The sequence below is a fragment of the Cinclus cinclus genome, chromosome Z (assembly GCF_963662255.1).
Source record: "Cinclus cinclus chromosome Z, bCinCin1.1, whole genome shotgun sequence".
In the NCBI taxonomy this organism is placed as follows: domain Eukaryota; kingdom Metazoa; phylum Chordata; class Aves; order Passeriformes; family Cinclidae; genus Cinclus; species Cinclus cinclus.
The window spans coordinates 68,212,631-68,230,803 of NC_085084.1; the positions used below are offsets into that span (position 1 = coordinate 68,212,631).

At 37.5% G+C, this 18,173-nt stretch overlaps 1 protein-coding gene across 1 annotated transcript in view; it reads left to right on the forward strand.

The window, feature by feature from the left end:
- The window catches only part of PLPP1 (phospholipid phosphatase 1), a 72,022-nt gene that overhangs the window by 33,578 nt on the left and 20,271 nt on the right, over positions 1 to 18,173 (forward strand). The window contains exon 3 of the mRNA XM_062513963.1: positions 7,671 to 7,951. Within this exon, the coding sequence (XP_062369947.1) occupies positions 7,671 to 7,951 (281 nt within the window). The remainder of the gene's footprint in view (positions 1 to 7,670; positions 7,952 to 18,173) is intronic.

An 18,173-nucleotide genomic window follows, 5' to 3' on the forward strand; every position in this document is an offset into this window, starting at 1 on the left:
TGAATCTTTGCTAATGTGTTCTTGAGAAACTGCTTTAGATATTTATGTGACTAAACCAACTGTCAAAGTACACCACTTCTATACTACAGTAAGCATTTTTTCCTCAGTTGTATCTGAAATTAGACATTGACACTAGTGATGGTGGTACCATTATAAAGACAAGTATCACTTAGTATCTTCAGTCCTATCCTGTCCACCTGTACCAGTACTTAGGAAATTGCTGCTGTGATACAGCAATTTAACCCTGTCTTCTGAAATTGGTATCTGTCAGGGTGAAAAAGTAATATGTCTATTAAAACTACTGTTACCCTACTGTTTTACTTGTTATAGTAAGAAGCTTTGCCTCTACATCACTTACAACAATTCTTCTGCTTGTTCTGCTTGCAGTGATGAAAAAAATAAACTGTTTTTTCCTGTCTCTTTATTGTTTTAAAAGAAAACTTACACTGCAGAAAATATTTCAGCTATATAGTTGAAATAATTTTGATTTGATTTTAGAAATAAAAACACACTGAAAACCCACAAAGGCAGACTCTGCTGATTTATTTAAAACAAAACAGAACTTTTGTACTGTGAGAGTGTTCTCTTGTTGGCTTCACATGCGAGAAACACTTGATTGCCCTCTGGTTTGACTACTACTTTTATGCTCTCTCCCACCAGTTAATATTAGTGAAGTCAATCTATGCATGTTAAAAAAATTAAATTAAACTGCTGCATGTGGCATGTTCTGAGGGGATTAAGTATTGATGTTGGAGAATACTTTAACCAAAAAAGATATCAAAAGCCCCCCTGGCATGGTTTTTCAGCCTAATGATGGCCTTGGATTGAGCCAGAGGTAAATTACAGATGTTGTAGTACTGTGACTTCAGTTTACAGTTTAACAACATAAGTTAATCTGATCAGTTTTACTGTAATCTGTTTTTTTTTTTTTAGAAAATAAAACTTCTCTCTCGAGCTTTCATGAAGCATGTATTCCTTCATCACTGATAGGTGCTGAGAACAGCAGTAAGATAAATGACTGGTGGAATTACTTCTTTAATCTGTTGTGCACTTGGAGGAAACTGAAAAAACACTTGCTATGTTTACTATATAGAGTTTATTAGCAGTCTTGTATTTCAGTGCATAGCTCTTTCAATTAATGGTTGCTTAATGTCTACCACATAGATACCCAGAACTTTTAAGACTCAAAGTAAAGGAGGTGGAAAGAAATTATGGAAGAGAAGACAATTTTATTTTAGCTGTTCATACTTGCTTACAAAGCAAAACAAAAACAATCCTGGAGTTGTTTGGTATTTTGTTTCCATGATCTGGATACAGGAAGGTGCAATTAAAGGCTAATTATGTCATAATCTCAATATTGCTGAAGAATGAGCACGCACATTTCCAGCAGCTTCACTCAGCATGGAAGAACACAGATCCTTACTGTGTGAGGGACTTTATTCCTGTGATCCACACACCACTGCTTTTTATTTATGATTTCGTAGGTGGAAATTACATTTTAAAAAGCTCTGCCCCCCCAAATAACCCTGTCATTCTGAAAATTTTCAATCTCTCACCTTGAGAAGCTGAAACATCCTGGTTTGGGTTAGAGGAAATGAGGAGTAAGGTACCATGACACCATTATTCACAGATGAGGTCTTTACAATGGGTGATGCAGAGCTAGTGATTTGATGTCAGTGACACTATCTAACTATAATCACAGGTGTTTGTGGCAGTGTGCTGAAGCTGTGATAAGGTGTTCTGGGCTGAACTTAATTTTGTGAGCAACTGTTTACTATGATAATCAAAACTACCAACTCTAAAGAAGTAACCATGTAAATAATTAAGAAACTCTTATCTGTATGTGCCCAATTTTCTGCAGTTGGAGGTCCAAGCAATACATTTTTCTCAAATACTTAGTTTTGAATGGTGGTGTTAGTATGTGTGCAAGGCAAATGATGTTTTCATTCCATAAATACTTTGTAGGATAAATGGTGTTGGAAACACCACAGCATTACATTGACAGGTCACCTTCCCTTACCATCGTTGCACATGCTTCTGCCTCATCCCTGACCCAAGTCAGCTAAATACTAAACAACTGATGGTGTATCATGCCATCAGTCACAATACCAACACAAGGGAAGGGAAAAATGAGGTCTGGGCTGCAGTGTTTTTCAAAACCCTAATATTCTTCCTGTTAAGAGAAGGGGAGAGGAATTTTTTTTCTAGTAGGAAAGGCTGTGTTTTTGCACTGTACTGCAGAGTCCGGCTCCCAGGCTCTGTGCTGGCTGGTATCTGAATAGTGCAGTGTTTTGGTGAGGCTCTGGCTTGGCTCTGAGCCCATCCTGCTGTCCTTCTGCTTTGTTGGTGTGCTTGGATGGCTTCCAGAGCTGTGTCAGTTGTAGTGCTGCTAGCATGGAATTGGAAACAACCCCTCTTGACGATGACACTGGTCTTTTTCTGCCAGTTTTGAAGGGGAGATTTTGCATGCTATTGGTTTCATGGCTGCAGCAGTACAGTGCGTACATAGTTCTTTGCAACAGACTCAGCTGGAATTTTTGGGCCCAGATGATAGACCCATAACTATCTGATCAAGGAATAAGGTTGTGTCATTCACCTGAATTCACTTCAGGGAAATTTCCACTTTTTTGAGCCATTAGTTTGTTATTTGTTCTTTTGTTTTCAAAATGAAGTATTCTGTTAAGCACTTTATAGTATGCTGAACAAAACTGATAGCAAAACGGTAAAATCCCAGTTGTATCTCTTATGATGGTCCCAGGAGTCAGGCTTAGTTTGGAGGACTTCATGGGTAGAGGGAAGAGGATTGGAAAGGATCCTAGATCTCTTCCTTAACGGTTCTCTTGATTCTTGGTTGGTATATTATTTATTCACTTTTTCTCCTGCTCCTTACGTATTTGCTTTTATTTGCACATGCTGATTTGGGGCTAGCTGTATATCTGGAAAAGAAGAGGTAGGCTGTACCTTGGCACAGAGGTCTTGAGGAAGGAACTGAGACTGCAACAACATTTGTTTCTTCTGGGAAGGAGGGATGGAGACTGATTTTATCTTTGTAATCCCTTACTCAAAATGGGAGTGTCTCCTCCATATAATTCTTGTTGTGTAACTTTAAAGTTGTATGCATTTTACGTGCAACACAGCTGAATTTTGAGCATAAAGTCAAGGGCTTTTGTGCTACTGGGCTCTACATGCCTAAGCTAAAGAAGATTATTTATTGTTTTATTAAATATTCTTTGTAGTCTTCCACTGCTTGTTTTCTATACAGCAATTTCTTTCCGAGAGTATTCATCCTGGTACACAAACAGATTATGCAGATGTTATATGTGTGCTAAAGGTTGAGGATTTAGAAATGGGATTCTATTAGGTTGTTAATCTATTCTGAGATTTTTTTTAGAAACCTTAGCTGTTCAAATTACTAGTTTTGGTTTGTGTTGTGGGTACCTTGACTCGCAATAGCGTGCAGCATTGTGCACCTCAGTATTGTGTCCTATAGGTATTAGATTGAATCAAAGGCGTCCTCTTTGGTGGAAGAGGTGGGAATGAAATCTCCATGCCTTGAGGCTGTAGGGCTTGTGCAGTGACCATGTTGTTCTAGGAAGATATCCAGTGTGTGACGAAGTGAGAGCATTGCATGCATGTGTAATTTCCTTTTCTCCATATTCCCAAAAACTCCCTCTGCACTTGCGCTCCCTGAAAAGCACCTCCTTTTCTGCTTTCATTAAATGCAGTTTATGCTCTTCTGACTTGTAAAGCTATCCAGAGAAGGCGTACACAGGGGCAACTGTTGCTCACTGGAATATAAAGCAATATTTGATAATTGTGCCAGTAGCAGCAGATTGAGCACCTCAGTGGTTGTCACTGAACTATTTACTCAGTCATGGTTTCGGCATGCTTCCACACTTGAAATGCCACAAACATGAAGGTGAGAGGAATCCTGCCCTGTTCTCCTTCATTCGGTAATCCTTCCTGGAAGCTACAAAGTCAAGGCAGTAGTCATTGGCCAAGGGAAGTGCATAACATAACTTCCTGCATGCCCCTTCCTATTTATGCACTTCTCTTTGGAAATGCGGGGGTATGGTCATTGCCAGTTTGTTTTGGTTTTGTAATGTATTTTGTATTCCTTTTTGCCAGCTGGCTTGCCTTTTGCAATTCTCAGTTCACGACGTACCCCCTTCCAGAGAGGCGTTTTCTGTAGTGATGAATCCATCCGGTATCCATACAAAGAGGACACCATTTCTTATAAATTGTTAGCAGGAATAATTATTCCTTTCAGTGTAATTGTTGTAAGTTAAACTTTTCTTCATTGCTTTTGATTTCAATGGGGGTGGGGAAGAGGGAGGAGGGGTAATCTGTTAATACAGATTTATGAAACTGTTCTGTAAGATTTCTCAACCTTAAAATAATTTTCTTAGGCCAGGTACTAAAGCAATAGGGATGATGGTCTGGCAAGAATAACTAAAAGGTTTTCTTTTAACTGAAGTCAAACAGCTAGAATTATAGAACAGAAAAATAATACCTTAGAATTTTGGTGTCTTAATTCTGTATTCTGAGAGATGAGAACTTCTTACCATATTTGTTGAAAAAAACACTAATGTGTTCTCAGTGACTGTCACACGCCTTTTTATTTCAGGACCTGCTACTTGCAGAATATCAGTGTGCATGACCTATTAAGTCAACATTTTTTATCTGCCATAAAGTCTTTGGGAATACTTCTGTGTGTAGAAGTGTGACAACAGATACTAGCCTATTCGAGAGCAAGATTATGGCTCCCACTCAGCTGTTCTCAAAAGTATAAATAGAATAAAAAGGATAAATAGGTATGGAGTTTTTCCCTGGATATTTCCCTGAAGATCAGGATAAAACTCTGGGCCCATTTGTATTAAAATTACTGCAGGGGTTTGCTTTTATACTGCACCTAACCTGGCTGAAAATTGGGTAGTTTTCTTCTTTCCTCCTCTTCACACCAGATCAGTGGGCTGGACAGATTCTCTCTTTTGGGATCTCTCTCTGACCACAGCTCCTAACTCAGCTGAACTGTCTCAAGCATATAGTGACTCTCTATCCCTAGGATTTAATTATATATTGCCAGCTGAGCTAGCCTAATAGCCTACAAATGTAATGTCCTTATGATGGACAAAAAGTTGAAGTCCTACTATTACCCTGTCTGTTGCCACCTCTTGTGGCTTGTCTGAGCCAAGATCAGCAGGTGAAATTACACAGCCTGGCAGAAAAAAGCAGCTTTCCTTGACTGCATGGAGTGCAAAGAGCTGTTGGAAAAATACCAGTATGGGGGCAAAAAGCAGCTGGGGCATGTTCTCATGAGCAGAGGGGACAGTTGGACCTCTTCAGTTAACTATTTCATGTCCTAAGTCTGGGACTGCATTGCAGTTCCTTCAGGGGCCTCATGATCTCTGTCCAGATGTGCTAAAAAGCTTCAGTCTCCACTGATGGTTCTGTTGAGTGGCATCCAAACTCATCAGAGCCACACTTTGAACAGAGTTAAAACTTTCATATGCCAAATAAGATTTTTAGGCATATAAATATTTATCCAAGTATATTTAGGAGCCAAAAATGAAAAGGCACAGCTAAATGTAATCTTCAGTATTGACCAGCTGTTTCTCTGGGCTAATGAGTTTAAATCAGGAATGATATTATGATTATCTAACTCTGCCTTGCATAGGGACTGCATGGATTTTTCAAGGTTCCAGCATAAAGGTCAACTTGCAGCTCATATTTGCTCTTGGGTGGATTTTTTTTTTTTTTGCAAGTTAAGAAATATATTCTGAAAATTGAAACTGTGACTTGCCTGGTTTCCCTCTTCTTGGAAAAGTTGCTTCAACAACTTACAGAAATGCTGCTGAAGCAGAAAAGTTTTTGGTGGAGGAATGGTTTGTATGTTCTGTTAATGGGCAGACTGGTTTATGCTAAAGATCCTGCCTTTAAGATAAGGCTGTTTTTCTTTTTATACCCCATTACTACTTCTGGATAGTAACAATACCTATTGGGTAGTCAGTATTACCTGAGAGCATCAGTACTTGGTCACAACCAAAGCCCATGTAGCTTATCTCATTTCTAGTGCAGTAAAACAGGTGAGAGAGGAAGAACAGAATAGAGCATGGCAAAACTGGTGTATTGCCCACAGTACTTAGCTATCAGCCATTTGCAGCTCAGGGACTTCCTGAGTCAGAAAAGGCTCCACTGAATATAGTTTTTTAATGGATGTATTCCCTTTGAATTAATCCACTCTCCATTTGAGTCTGTATGAGTATTTAGCTAACAAAGTTTCTTTTGCAACATCAGGGACTATCTTTTAGTTGTGAAATCAGGCTTTTCTGTCAGGATTGCTTCATAGTTGCAAGGTAAAAGCAAATACTGGTGTCCTTTACTCAATGCTTTGATTATTCAAGATGAATATTTTTTTATACCTGTCCAGTGTAGTAATTGCACTGACATCAACTAAATTTTTGTTGCCTGAAATAAGTGACCTTCTTGCAGGTTTTGGAACATTGTTATTTTGAAAGGGACTCACTGTTTACCTGTCGTGGCTATTTGTGCTCAGCCATCTTCCTTAAGAGGTTACTTTCTAGATTAGGTGTCTATGTCCTTTACTGAAAACATTCTTAGCTTTAGTCCATGTTCTGGTATTTCTCTGCTTCGGTCCCTGCCTGGGTGAGGTGGAGGGTGTAAAACTTCAGTGTCACCCATCTGACAGTATTGTCTCTTTGCCTTCATGTGCAAAGCCTCTGACAAGCTGTCACTCTGTGTGCTTGGGTGGCAGTGTTTAAGTAATGGCTTCATTCACCAAAGCTCTGCTTTGCTGGGATCCAGGACCTGGCGCTCTCAAGTGACAGACAGAGCTGTAATTATTTTTTCAAGGTAACTTTACACATATACATCCAGTCCCGCACACATCTGATCTACTGTATGAATTGATCCTTTCTGTACAGAATGGGACCATCTGGTTCAATATCCAAATTATCTGGAGTGAAGTTCTGAATTTGGCATAACAAAAAACTTACTTTCAAAACATGAAGTTACAAGAAAACAGTATTAGATCTGCTTTCTTGTCAACACTTGATACATGTACCTTGGACATGTAGGGTGAAAAACCTACACACATCTACTCATTAAGACCTGTCCTTCCTTACCTTCATTAGTTTTCTTTTTTCCCCAGAGGATTTAATTTGCATGAGGAATAGGAAATTTCTTTGTTGAAACATCTGGACTTTCAGATCTGGATATAAAGTCTCAACCTTCAGAACAGTTTCTGGTTTCATGAAAAATCTAACAAGCTTTGAAAAAATTTTACTTAGTAGAACTTAGTTGAAGAAGACTCAAAGTAAAATGAAATTATATAGGAATAGAAGTTTCTAATTAGGGCCATGCCAAGTAATATGGTTAACTGTTATTCCAATAAGGTTTTGTTTTAATAAGTATCCTGAAAACAATATGATTAAGTTCAGCATGAGGTAACATAAAATAAAAAGGTGTTTCTCTTCTGTGTGAAAGTGTTTATAGTTTGGACATGGTTACTGCTTACTCTTGGAAAACTTAAATTTGCAGCTTAATGTTCATAAAAAATAATTTCTGAAACTGTATGTGTGACTATTAACAAAAATAGCACAATATTTTCTTTTCAAGTAATTAACTCATTGTCCTTATTTCTCTTTCAGATAATCATAGGAGAGACTCTCTCGGTCTTTTATAATAATTTGCACTCAAATTCGTTTGTCAGAAATAACTACATAGCCACTATTTACAAAGCCATTGGGACCTTCATTTTTGGGGCAGCTGCTAGCCAGTCATTGACAGACATTGCCAAGTACTCCATAGGTAGACTGCGTCCTCACTTCATTGCTGTGTGCCAGCCCGACTGGACACGGATAAACTGCAGCCTGGGCTACATCGAGAACTTCACCTGCCATGGGGACAAAGCAAAAATCAGTGAGGGAAGGTGAGTCTGACTAGCCTTGTATACCAGCTTGTATGACATGTTTGGTAACCTGGGGCAGTGAATTTGGTAATGCTGCTGCAATTTCTGTGCTTCTCCTAGAATAAATTTATTGTCATGAATTTTAAGCATTAAATCCTGTCTAGACCCTGGGGTTTTTTTTCCAATTTGTGAAAACTTGTTTTATTAATATATAGATAAATGCCTAACTGTGTGTTTGTTTCTGCTTATGGGTGATTGTCTTTTTTTCAGTTTCAGTTGGCTTTTATTTGTGTTTCTAAAATGTTTGCATCCCAATGAAGAGAAGAATTTGAAATCTACTTTAGAAATTGGATGTAAAATAGCAAAGGAAATGTTTTAATTTTAGAATGAAGGCAAATAAAAGCTGCACATCCATATAAATATATGCAGGACTATTAAAATTACTCTAATTTTTCTCATTAATAATTTTTAAAATCTTGAATATTTATCTGCTAGTTCAATTGCAGCAAGACACTATGGAAACAAGAATAACACCTCTGACAATTCAAATTTTAGTCGTGCTATAAACTCAGTGTTCAAGTGCTACTGGAAATGTTAGAAGTACGTCCAGAATAATTTGAATTGCTTGAACTTTCTGTGACCTTACCTTTACAGAGAATTCTTTTTCCAGAAGTTCTAGTTAACTGTCGTAGTTAGGACTTTTCTCTTAGTGTAGTTTTTAAGTAGATGTGTGTAGTTTTGCTCACTGTTCTGTATGCTCCTTTCCTTATCTGGCATGTGTTCCCTATAATTTTCCTGTAGCATGCATGGTATTTTTCAGTAGCCATAGGAAAATGTTGATGAGATGTGAATGGTTGTTGATGGTAGAGTACACTGGGTAGGGGTGGCAGGGGATACAGGGGTGGCTTCTTTGAGAAGCTGCTATGTCCCACAGAGCCAGTGCCAGCCAGCTCCAAGTCTTTAGTTTAACTTCTTCATGAGTCTAAAAATGCCTCTTAAGTGTAAAGAAGGGTGTGGAGAAAATTTGAATTGGTTGTGACGACTGAAATGGTCCTGAAATAGTCTTTCTGGGTTTTGGGGATGCTAAAAAACAAAAGTTAGCTTATGCTTAAACAATTTTTTTTTCTTGGGTAAGAGAATAGAATGGGGTAACAGTGGCATAGTGATCACTTACCTCTTATTCTTCCAGTGTATTGACATCTCAGACTTCTATATTGGAAGCAAGATTTTTTTGTCAACCCTTAACTGAGGGGCTATGAGGTGTGTATTTCCAGCTACTCTCATGTTCCCCTTTTGTGTTGTTACTGTTTCCTGTATGGAGTGATGCCAGGGGGCTCTCCTGTTTGGTCAGAGCTTGCCTTCTGGTGCTCACTTGGGCGTGTACTTGCTTGTGAGGCTTTTGCTATCAGATGAGGCTTTTGCATGCACAGGAAGCTGTAAACAAAAAGTTACCAAGTGGCCAAAGAATGGTAGTATAGATTAAAGTGGGACATTGCCCTGTAGAGGTATATGACCTGGATGCAGTGATCCAGTAAATCTTTCAGGGTTTGTGATGACCTTGGATCATGTGCCCAAGGGCATTAACCTTTCAGTTAATATCCCACTAAGAGGAGAGAGGTGGATTGCAGGGAGTTTTTTACAGGAAGCTGGAAGAAGTCAGCAGTCTTTCAAGCTGTAACCCAGAGATGAATTTCTGTATCAATTGAAAAAATTATTAGTGGTATATCTAGTGTCATCTACTTTTATTTGCATAGATTAAATAGGCAGGTAGAAATGCAAAGGAATAATGAAAACAGGAGAATCACAGCATTACTTGTAAAATTATATGTTCAGAATTGAACCTATTATTACTCTACAGTAGTAAAACTTGAGCTTGCATTTGAATGTTTTTAAAGATTCATGCTTGATTGTGCAGTCAGAAAGACAAATCTAATATTTTATTATTTCCTGGAAAACAAGGAGTCTGAAAATTCATTGTGTGCTTCCATTGTTCATACTGTGTTTTCTGATTGGTTATCTCCTCCCTTCTCATTTCTTCTTATGATTTTTTTACTAATTAAAAGTATAAAATAGTTTTGGTATGGAGCATCCCTGAGTAGATCAGACTTCTTGTTCTGAAATAGAATAAGTGTGTGTATTGAAGAGATGGGTGCAAGATGGAAGCTTCTAAAGTACACTTTGGGAGTGGTACAGAAATTAGGTAATAGTCAATCAGTGTTTCCATTTCCTCATTAACAATAAGATTGAAAGAAGAAATATTTTAAGTAGTTTATTTTTCCCCACATTAAGATTAAAGAGTAAGCTGTGTAAGTTCTTTATAGTACTGGGATGTGTAAGTTTGGTTCAGAGTGGGTTCAAAATACCACTTGCAGGAACTTCTAGAAGACTAACCTCAAGAAAACAGCCTGTGTTTCTGGAAGCCAATAGGTTTTATGGTTGGAGGCTGAGAATCTTTTAGGCAAACATATTGCATATTATGTTCCAGTACTGTTTTATGTAAAACCGATGTTTCCAGCTCTTTGCATATGTCTACTATATTATAACATGGGGACATGAGAGAAAAAAAGTAGTTATTTTTTACTGTTCACTGGCAACAACAGTATTACAATACATGCTTGCCTTATCAGGAGTAGAAACCAATGGATTTAGGATTGATTGTCCAAATGAGTAAAGTGCCCATAAGCTATGGTTTTAGTAAGGTTTCTGTGAAAAACGAGGCTCTCTCTTTAAATTTTTAAGGTTTGATAAGGGGTGAAAGGAACAGTAAATAGTGCTGGGTGTGTAGCTATGTCTAGAGGCACACTGGTTAATCATAATAACTCCTCTTGTATCCTTTTCCCATTGCATTGGTCAAACACATATTAATAAAAATTATACATATTCAGACACTTATTTGAACTCATTTGCATGTTCTGGGAATTCTTTAGCATGGCTCAACCCCTGACCCACTTTCTAGAGTATGTGCAGTAATGTGTATTGTCTTTTTGAGAGTTGTGTGTCACTTGTTCACAATGGCCCCTCCTGTTCCGTGGCTTCAGCAGGCAGCAGTTACTGATAGTTGAAGGGTCAATGGCAGGAGTCCTTATCACATCAATTCCTTAAATGGTATCTGACAATGCAGGTTTTAGTTATTTTCACAAGTACTTCAAATCAACATTATCTATTTTACAAATACATCTGAATTATTCTCATATTGTCTATCAGTTACAAAAATAAAAGTATTATTTGTTATTTCATTTTGCGAAAGCTACAACTATAATATATGTTTAACATTCTCTTTACAAACGAAAATATCATCTATAAATGATGTTCTGAGAATACAAGCTACACAGGGGTCAGGCACTGGCCACAGAAAGCTGACAAATGATACTATATCAAAAGCAATTAAAAGTGATTGCAAACTGTACGATCCAAAATTGTTAGTAATAATTTGCAAAAGCCAATATGTAATAGCAAAAGCTAACAGCTGCGTAGTTACTTATAACAGTTTCACTTTCTAACCTGAGGTTAGTAAGACAGTTGTTGCTGACTGAAGCATCTTGTCTGCTATACATCATGCTGAAAGCATGAAATCTTTTCATGTTTAAATACCTTATTTTCTCATTGACAACTTTTATAATACGTATGCATTTTGATTACTGCTGTTGGCTCAGCAGAGCAGGGGATCATAAACACAGTGGTGTGCTTATTAAATCTGATTTGTATTTGCTGAAAACTGAATGTAAGAGTTGGGCACATATACATCCAAGTTTGTAGCACTTAAAGATCTCTAAAATACACATGAAAATCACTGGTTATACGAAAAAAGTCTGGTTAATATTTAACATGTACTTTTTTCCTGTGCCTCTTTGTAAGGCAGTCCTCCCTTCAGCCAGTATTTGGCATTTCATTTAGGCTAGACACAGAAGCTTACAATGAGCTACTCTGTGGCACCTTCCTGAGGTGAATGACTTATGCAGAAGTGCCATCTCCAGTTTTTATGGATGTTTTACTAGGTTTGATGTCAACTGTTTTCTGTAGAGCTGTGTAATATTCCCTCTAAATAAAGAGTAGTAACTCAATAAAGGTGCCTGACCTGGCTTGTTTTAATTACAGAAAAGTAAATTTGATATAGAAGTACAAGTTTTAGTGTCTATGAATGACGAGAGATCAAAGTCATGATACTCTGTTGTTACTGGTGCTTGCAATTAGCATGTCGCTTTTAGTGTACTGGTATATACTTTAATGCCGCTGAATTGCCTTTAGGGTACTTTCCTTAGCACCCATAAAGATAATGACTAGTCAGTTGGCTGTTTTTACTTTCAAATAGGCAAAGCAGGGCTCAGTAAAACAGGGAGGTGTTCCACCCCTGATAAAATGGGGGTGTGAGTGAGCAGTGTTTACTAATCGCTAATGTGTTTGGTTTTTGCAGCTTCCATTTTTGCTCATCTTCCTTTTCTTCTTGCTTTGAGTAGATTGGCAAAATACCCAAATTCTTCAAGGAGAAGTAGGTACATAAGACACATACTGGCTTCTCTGGTTGTTATTGGTAGCTAAAGCATATTTCCCAAATCTGCCTGCTCTAACCAGTCCATGGCAGATTGTTCATGCTTTTTGTTAGCTTTCCTGCATCCAAAAGACTGAACAGAAACCACAGATGTTCAGCAGCAGCTCTGAATTAGTATTTCAGTGTTCCTCTGGTGAGTATACTTTGCTGTAGTTGCTGGTTATCTGAAATGAGTGTGTAAACAGTGAGGCTTGAGAGTCTAGTAGAGTAACAAAGAACATCAAGAGCTGCTCTTTTCCTCTAGTATGTGAGCACTTGATTGCTCTGGAATAGATTTCTTTTTTAGCATCTGGTAGAGGGGAAACAAGACAACTTTATAATATTTGTTCAGTTAAGCTGAAATATATCATGCTTCAAGGCAGTGATAGTGTGCCTTCTGACTTTGTCATTGGGATGTAGTAAACCATGGTGTGGCAATGTTAGCTGGGCTCTCAACTCATTTTGGCAATCAGGAATTGCTAATTCAACACTGATTACCTTCGTGTAGATAAGCATTTGTAATCTCTAGGAAATAGGATCTGGAATTCAGGAGACACATTTGACCAGATGAACCTGAACCTGGTAAAGGTCAGTGTTAGTTGTTGTCTTAAGCAAAAAAAAATGAGTATTTCCTCTTGGCTGTAAAATTTGGTCTCAAAAAGAGTACATGTGATTTAAATAAAGGTTCTGTCAGTATTTTTTTTTGAGGCAGGTGAGAGCTTAGTAACGATGGTAGGGGTTTCTCACCAATTTTATTAAGTTCTTTCTACAAGAAGTAAAAACGAAAACAAAATCCAGCAAAACTCCCTAAGCCTTCCCAGCAAAAAGAGTCAAAACTGAACAAAAACTCTACAAAATCAGTGAAGAACCATCAAACCAAACTTCTGGTATTGACAAGTTGTGTGTGATTGAAAGAATCTATGAATAAGTCTTATTTAATTCTCAAACAATGTAGCAGGTGCTATATAGAGCTTACAGTATTTTTAGAACTTAATTTAGGATTGTGCTGTCACTTGGTGAGTGTGTATAAATATATATAGATTTATAAACTTGGCAGCACTAACTGCACATTAGAGCCTCGTGTAAAGGTCAGGTGTATTGAATCTGATACTATTTAAACTTATATTTTATCCACAAAATGTTAAAAATAAGTGTTGTGGCATGAAGTATGGTATACTCCTGCTCAGTGTCTGCTGAATAATTTCACAGGGATGATAATATACTAGGGTGTAATAATGTACTAGTTAGTGTTCATGCAGATGATGCCTCCCTAGAACTTCAAAGCTTTCAAGCATACTTGTTTTAATTTTCTCATTTAAAATTTTATTTTAAAATGAAATAATTCCTGCAGTAATAATGTAGGAAAAAAGTACATTTACAATGTCTGTATTCAGTAAGGAATGAGGAACACAAATTTGCTAATGCTGTGTTGAACTTAAAACACTTGAAAGCAAAAGGCTTTTGTTTAACATGTTCCTCTTCTTACACATTCAGTATACCTGATTTTCTGTTCTGCCATAGTGGATATGTAAGTCTCTGACATGCATACATAACTGTTTCAACTAACTGACAAATTCATGTAGTGGATACAAGTTTAAGAATCCACTCAGATACATGGCAACTGGGTAATAAAGTTATTCTTCATAGTTTTGGATTATCGTGAAATGCGTATTTTTATGCCAATGATAGTGAAATTTATTAAAAAAAAAAAAGTCACCAGAAAAAGGATTAAATTATTCCAGAAAATAAATATGCTGTCTTCTCTTGCTTCTCCTAAAGGATTGTTTCCTACACTTTTGAGTATACCTTTGGTGTTACCTTCCCCCCATTATTCTTAACATCCACGTCATCTTGAAGGCTGTGGACATCTTGTTACAGTGACTGGCAAGAATGGGTTAAATATTTCATTAATGTAGGGGTAACTTTGGAGTTGTGATAAAGGCCTGTGAATACTCATCCATTTTTTTAACCATCTGATGGACATGCTGGCTCCTTCACATGGCTTTATAAAGGTATCTGGAGAACTTCATCATGGCATCATCTGCCTTCTTCAGCACCACTGGATGCATGTTGCATGGACTTGTGGGCTTGTCTCACTTCCCAGTAATCATGGTCAGGTCTTCTGTGACTGGATAGTACCTCTCTTCTCTGAAATTTGCTACTAAGCATGAAGACTTGGGAGGCTGGAAGAGATCTTTCTAATTGCTGACCTTCCTTAATGCATTTGCATTTTGGTTTTTGTCCCTCTCCATCTGTACCTTATGGTGAGTTAAAAGAAGGGTCAACATATGCTTTTATTTCTTGAAACCTTCAATTCACTAACTTTTACTCTGAAGTTTATTTGTTGAGCTCTCACTTAAGGTGTATATTTGGAGACATCCTGTCTCTTAACACATCTACTGTTGAGGTATTGCTGGCTTGTTTTGATTCTTCTTTTGAGGTGCAGATAGGAGGACTTTTTGTTACATTCCTGTATAAGACCTGGATCTTATAAATTCCAGATGTCCCTTTTTGATGGAATTTTATTGTTCTTTTGGACTGCAACTGAAGAATCTGGATTGAATTTCAAACCTGGGTAATTGCTGGGTCCAGCTTTAGGGGTTTTAAAAAAATATAATAAAACTTAGTCTTCAGAATACAACTCCAAACCTTATTTCTCATTTTGGAACTGATATATTGATATTACTTCCATAACAATGCGGCTTTAGTATTGTACAAGGAGACATTTCAGGTATCTGTTTCTGAAAGTGGAGGGAGCAGTATTCATTAGAGCAAGAAGATGCACATAGCAAACATCTCCTCTCCTAATTATTTAATGGTCTTTTAAATGAAGAAAACGGGACAATTATACACATTTAGCAGGGATCTGTACTCATCATTTAAACCAACATTCCAGGAGTGTAATGTGCTTCAGTATCCTGCTCTTAGACAGGGAACAGTTGTAGGTGGAAGGCTGTAAGCATGATATGTTCTTCCTCAGTCAATACACTGCAAAGCTGGGAATGGGAAGTAAGGGTTCAGATCTTTTCCTGTGAAGGATGTGAAAATATATGTCTAAATAGTCCTTTGAAAGACTAGCCCTTTAAGCAAACAGTTTTAGGTATGATGGCAAGTCTCTGACTGAGCAGTTAATAGCATTGCATGTGGTACTTGTGTGCACACCTATCCTGTTTTGGTTAACCTCTGTTCCTGAGCACAGCAGTAGTGTGGGTGATCTGCAAATGAGTACTGGCAGTGGGTGTTCTTAAAGTGGTTGCCATAATTGTCTGTAGTATATATTATCTCTAGTATATACGATAAGGAATTTGTTAAGACCTTTTGTACATCAAGTCTGAACTATGTTGTTAACCAGTTCTGAGAACATGCTTTAATATTTCAGAACTTTAAAATGAAGTTCGAACAAAATCATTTATTGTTCCCAAAAATCTACCTTTTCCCTTAATGGGACAGGTGAACATGCAGGAGGAATAGAACAAGGTATGAATATGCAGAAAATGAATTGAAAGCCAGCATATTCACATAGGTTGCTAATGGCCTTTTCTTGTAATGATGCTAAATTTGGTTGCAGTTTGCAGTAGGCTGCTGTACCTTGTTGCTTTAACACTAGTTAAACTAATTCTCCTGAATTCTTGTACAGTGTAATATTTTTTTCCTGTATGTAGTTGTCCTGGGTATGTGCTTAAGGGCTCCTTTATCTACCTGGTCAGGCTTCCTGAGTTTACTACAAATTTTTCTTGAAAGTAGTATTTATTACATTTTAGCTGAGCAGTGCAGGTTTGTCACAATAATGCAATAACTAACTTCCAGATATTTCTGTTAGGTATTAAATTTTTTTAGCTCCTTTTGCTGTGTATGGATGTCGGGGTGGTAAAAGTTTAGAGTTCTGGGTTGGGAGCAGCACTGAAACTCCTGACAAAGCAGATCCAGGAAACTGCCCTTCATGGATTATTTGTCAGCTCACTAAGCACGTACATAGAAATGGAACCTTTGAACCTGGAGTGGTAGATATTACACCATATTGTAAAAGGCTGCTACTTCAGAGGCACTCTGTGCAGTCTGAGCTTTACTGGCCCCCAAAAGCAGACTTGCACAGCTAGCAAGGATGTGTATATGTGTGAAAACCTTCCTTTTGTGTTAAGTTTAGCTTTGGATGTTTGTAGTTCTCTAATTTCAGTCTTTCAGTTTTCTGTTTGTGGTAACAGATAATGCAGCTGTCAAGGTTCATAATTATAATGGTATTACTAATGTACAGATTCATATTACAAGTCAGATGTCTAAAGGAGAAAATAGTTCCTTGCTTCAGTTGATGTGCTGCTCCCGTGCTGTGACTGCTCAAAACAAGCTGTGTGCAGTCTCCATGGCAAACTCAAAATGTAATCTTCAAAGGAAGCTTTTAGGAAATTAGAGCTGACTATTTTGACATTGATAGTTTATTTCAACACAATTGCCAAGGTGGTGCCCTTTTCCAATCGTTTGCCAGGAATTTGTCAGCTTTGTTCATAGCTTCTTCTCTGGTTGTAGCCCTGCCTGAGCTGTGAGTGCAGTTAAATTACTGATCAGTTCTCAGTAGCAGGGCACTCCTGCCAGATGGCAGGATGGGACTAACCCAAATGACTTTTTCTGAAGTTCAACCAAACTTCTGAAACTCTCATGTTTCTGTCTGTTAATCCCTTCAAAACTGTAATTGTGTTAAAACATAAAACAACAGCTATAAACCCAAAAACTCTTCACACGACTTCCAAGTCTTATGCACTATTTACTTCTATTTAAATGAATACTTTTGTTTTCCCTTGTTTCAATAGATAGCAACTGGTTTTCTCTGGAATTTTTAAATTTAAGTCAAGAGTCTGAATATTCACTTTAGGTTAACCCATCCTTATTAAATAGCCTGTCTGTCCCTCTCCTTATCTCCTGTCTCCCTGCCTGTTAGTACTGGGAGTATTTGTATAGTGAAGAACTATTTTGCATTAAAATTACTTGGTTTTTATAAAATGTACCAATATTCTATTTTGATGCTTCTTAAAGCTTTGTTGAAACCAAACTGCATTTAATGATGCAAGCATAACTAAATGGATTACTTTTCATCTGGCAGTTTCCATCAGCATCACAAATCAGAAGTTTCTGATGTGCCAGAGACTGACTGTGTGTTTACTAGAGGCATACTGGTATGTTTTGTATAGCACTGATTATTTCTTTTATGGAACTTTGAACCTGTGAAGAGCTCTACACCATTGAAACTCCTATGTATAGGAGCTTTAATCTGAGGCTAATTTTCTAGTTTTCGCTTCTGAAAACATGCATGAAAACAAACAAAAGAAAAACAACCAACACAAAAAACAACTGAAGCAGCTTGGGTACCAAGGCATTTGAATGGAATGGAAGGCCACACATCTACTACTATTGTGATGGTGCAACTTTTTCCTTAAACACTGCTTTCACACCCCTATGCTATTATTATTATTCAAGATATAACGCAGCTGGTTTGAGAGCATTTACAGTGAAGTTATTAATCCCATTTGAGAAGTGGAGCTTAGTCAGGGCAGCTGCAGAGAATCTTAAATGGAAGGAAATATGCATGATGGTAGTGAATAAAAGCCTTTCAGTATAAATACTGAAAAAAATACAAAGCCTTAGAAACTTCTGGGCTGGCAGTGCATATTGAAATGGGGCTGTACTTGATCTGGGAGCAAAAGGAGCTGCCTTTGCAAAAGAAGCTAA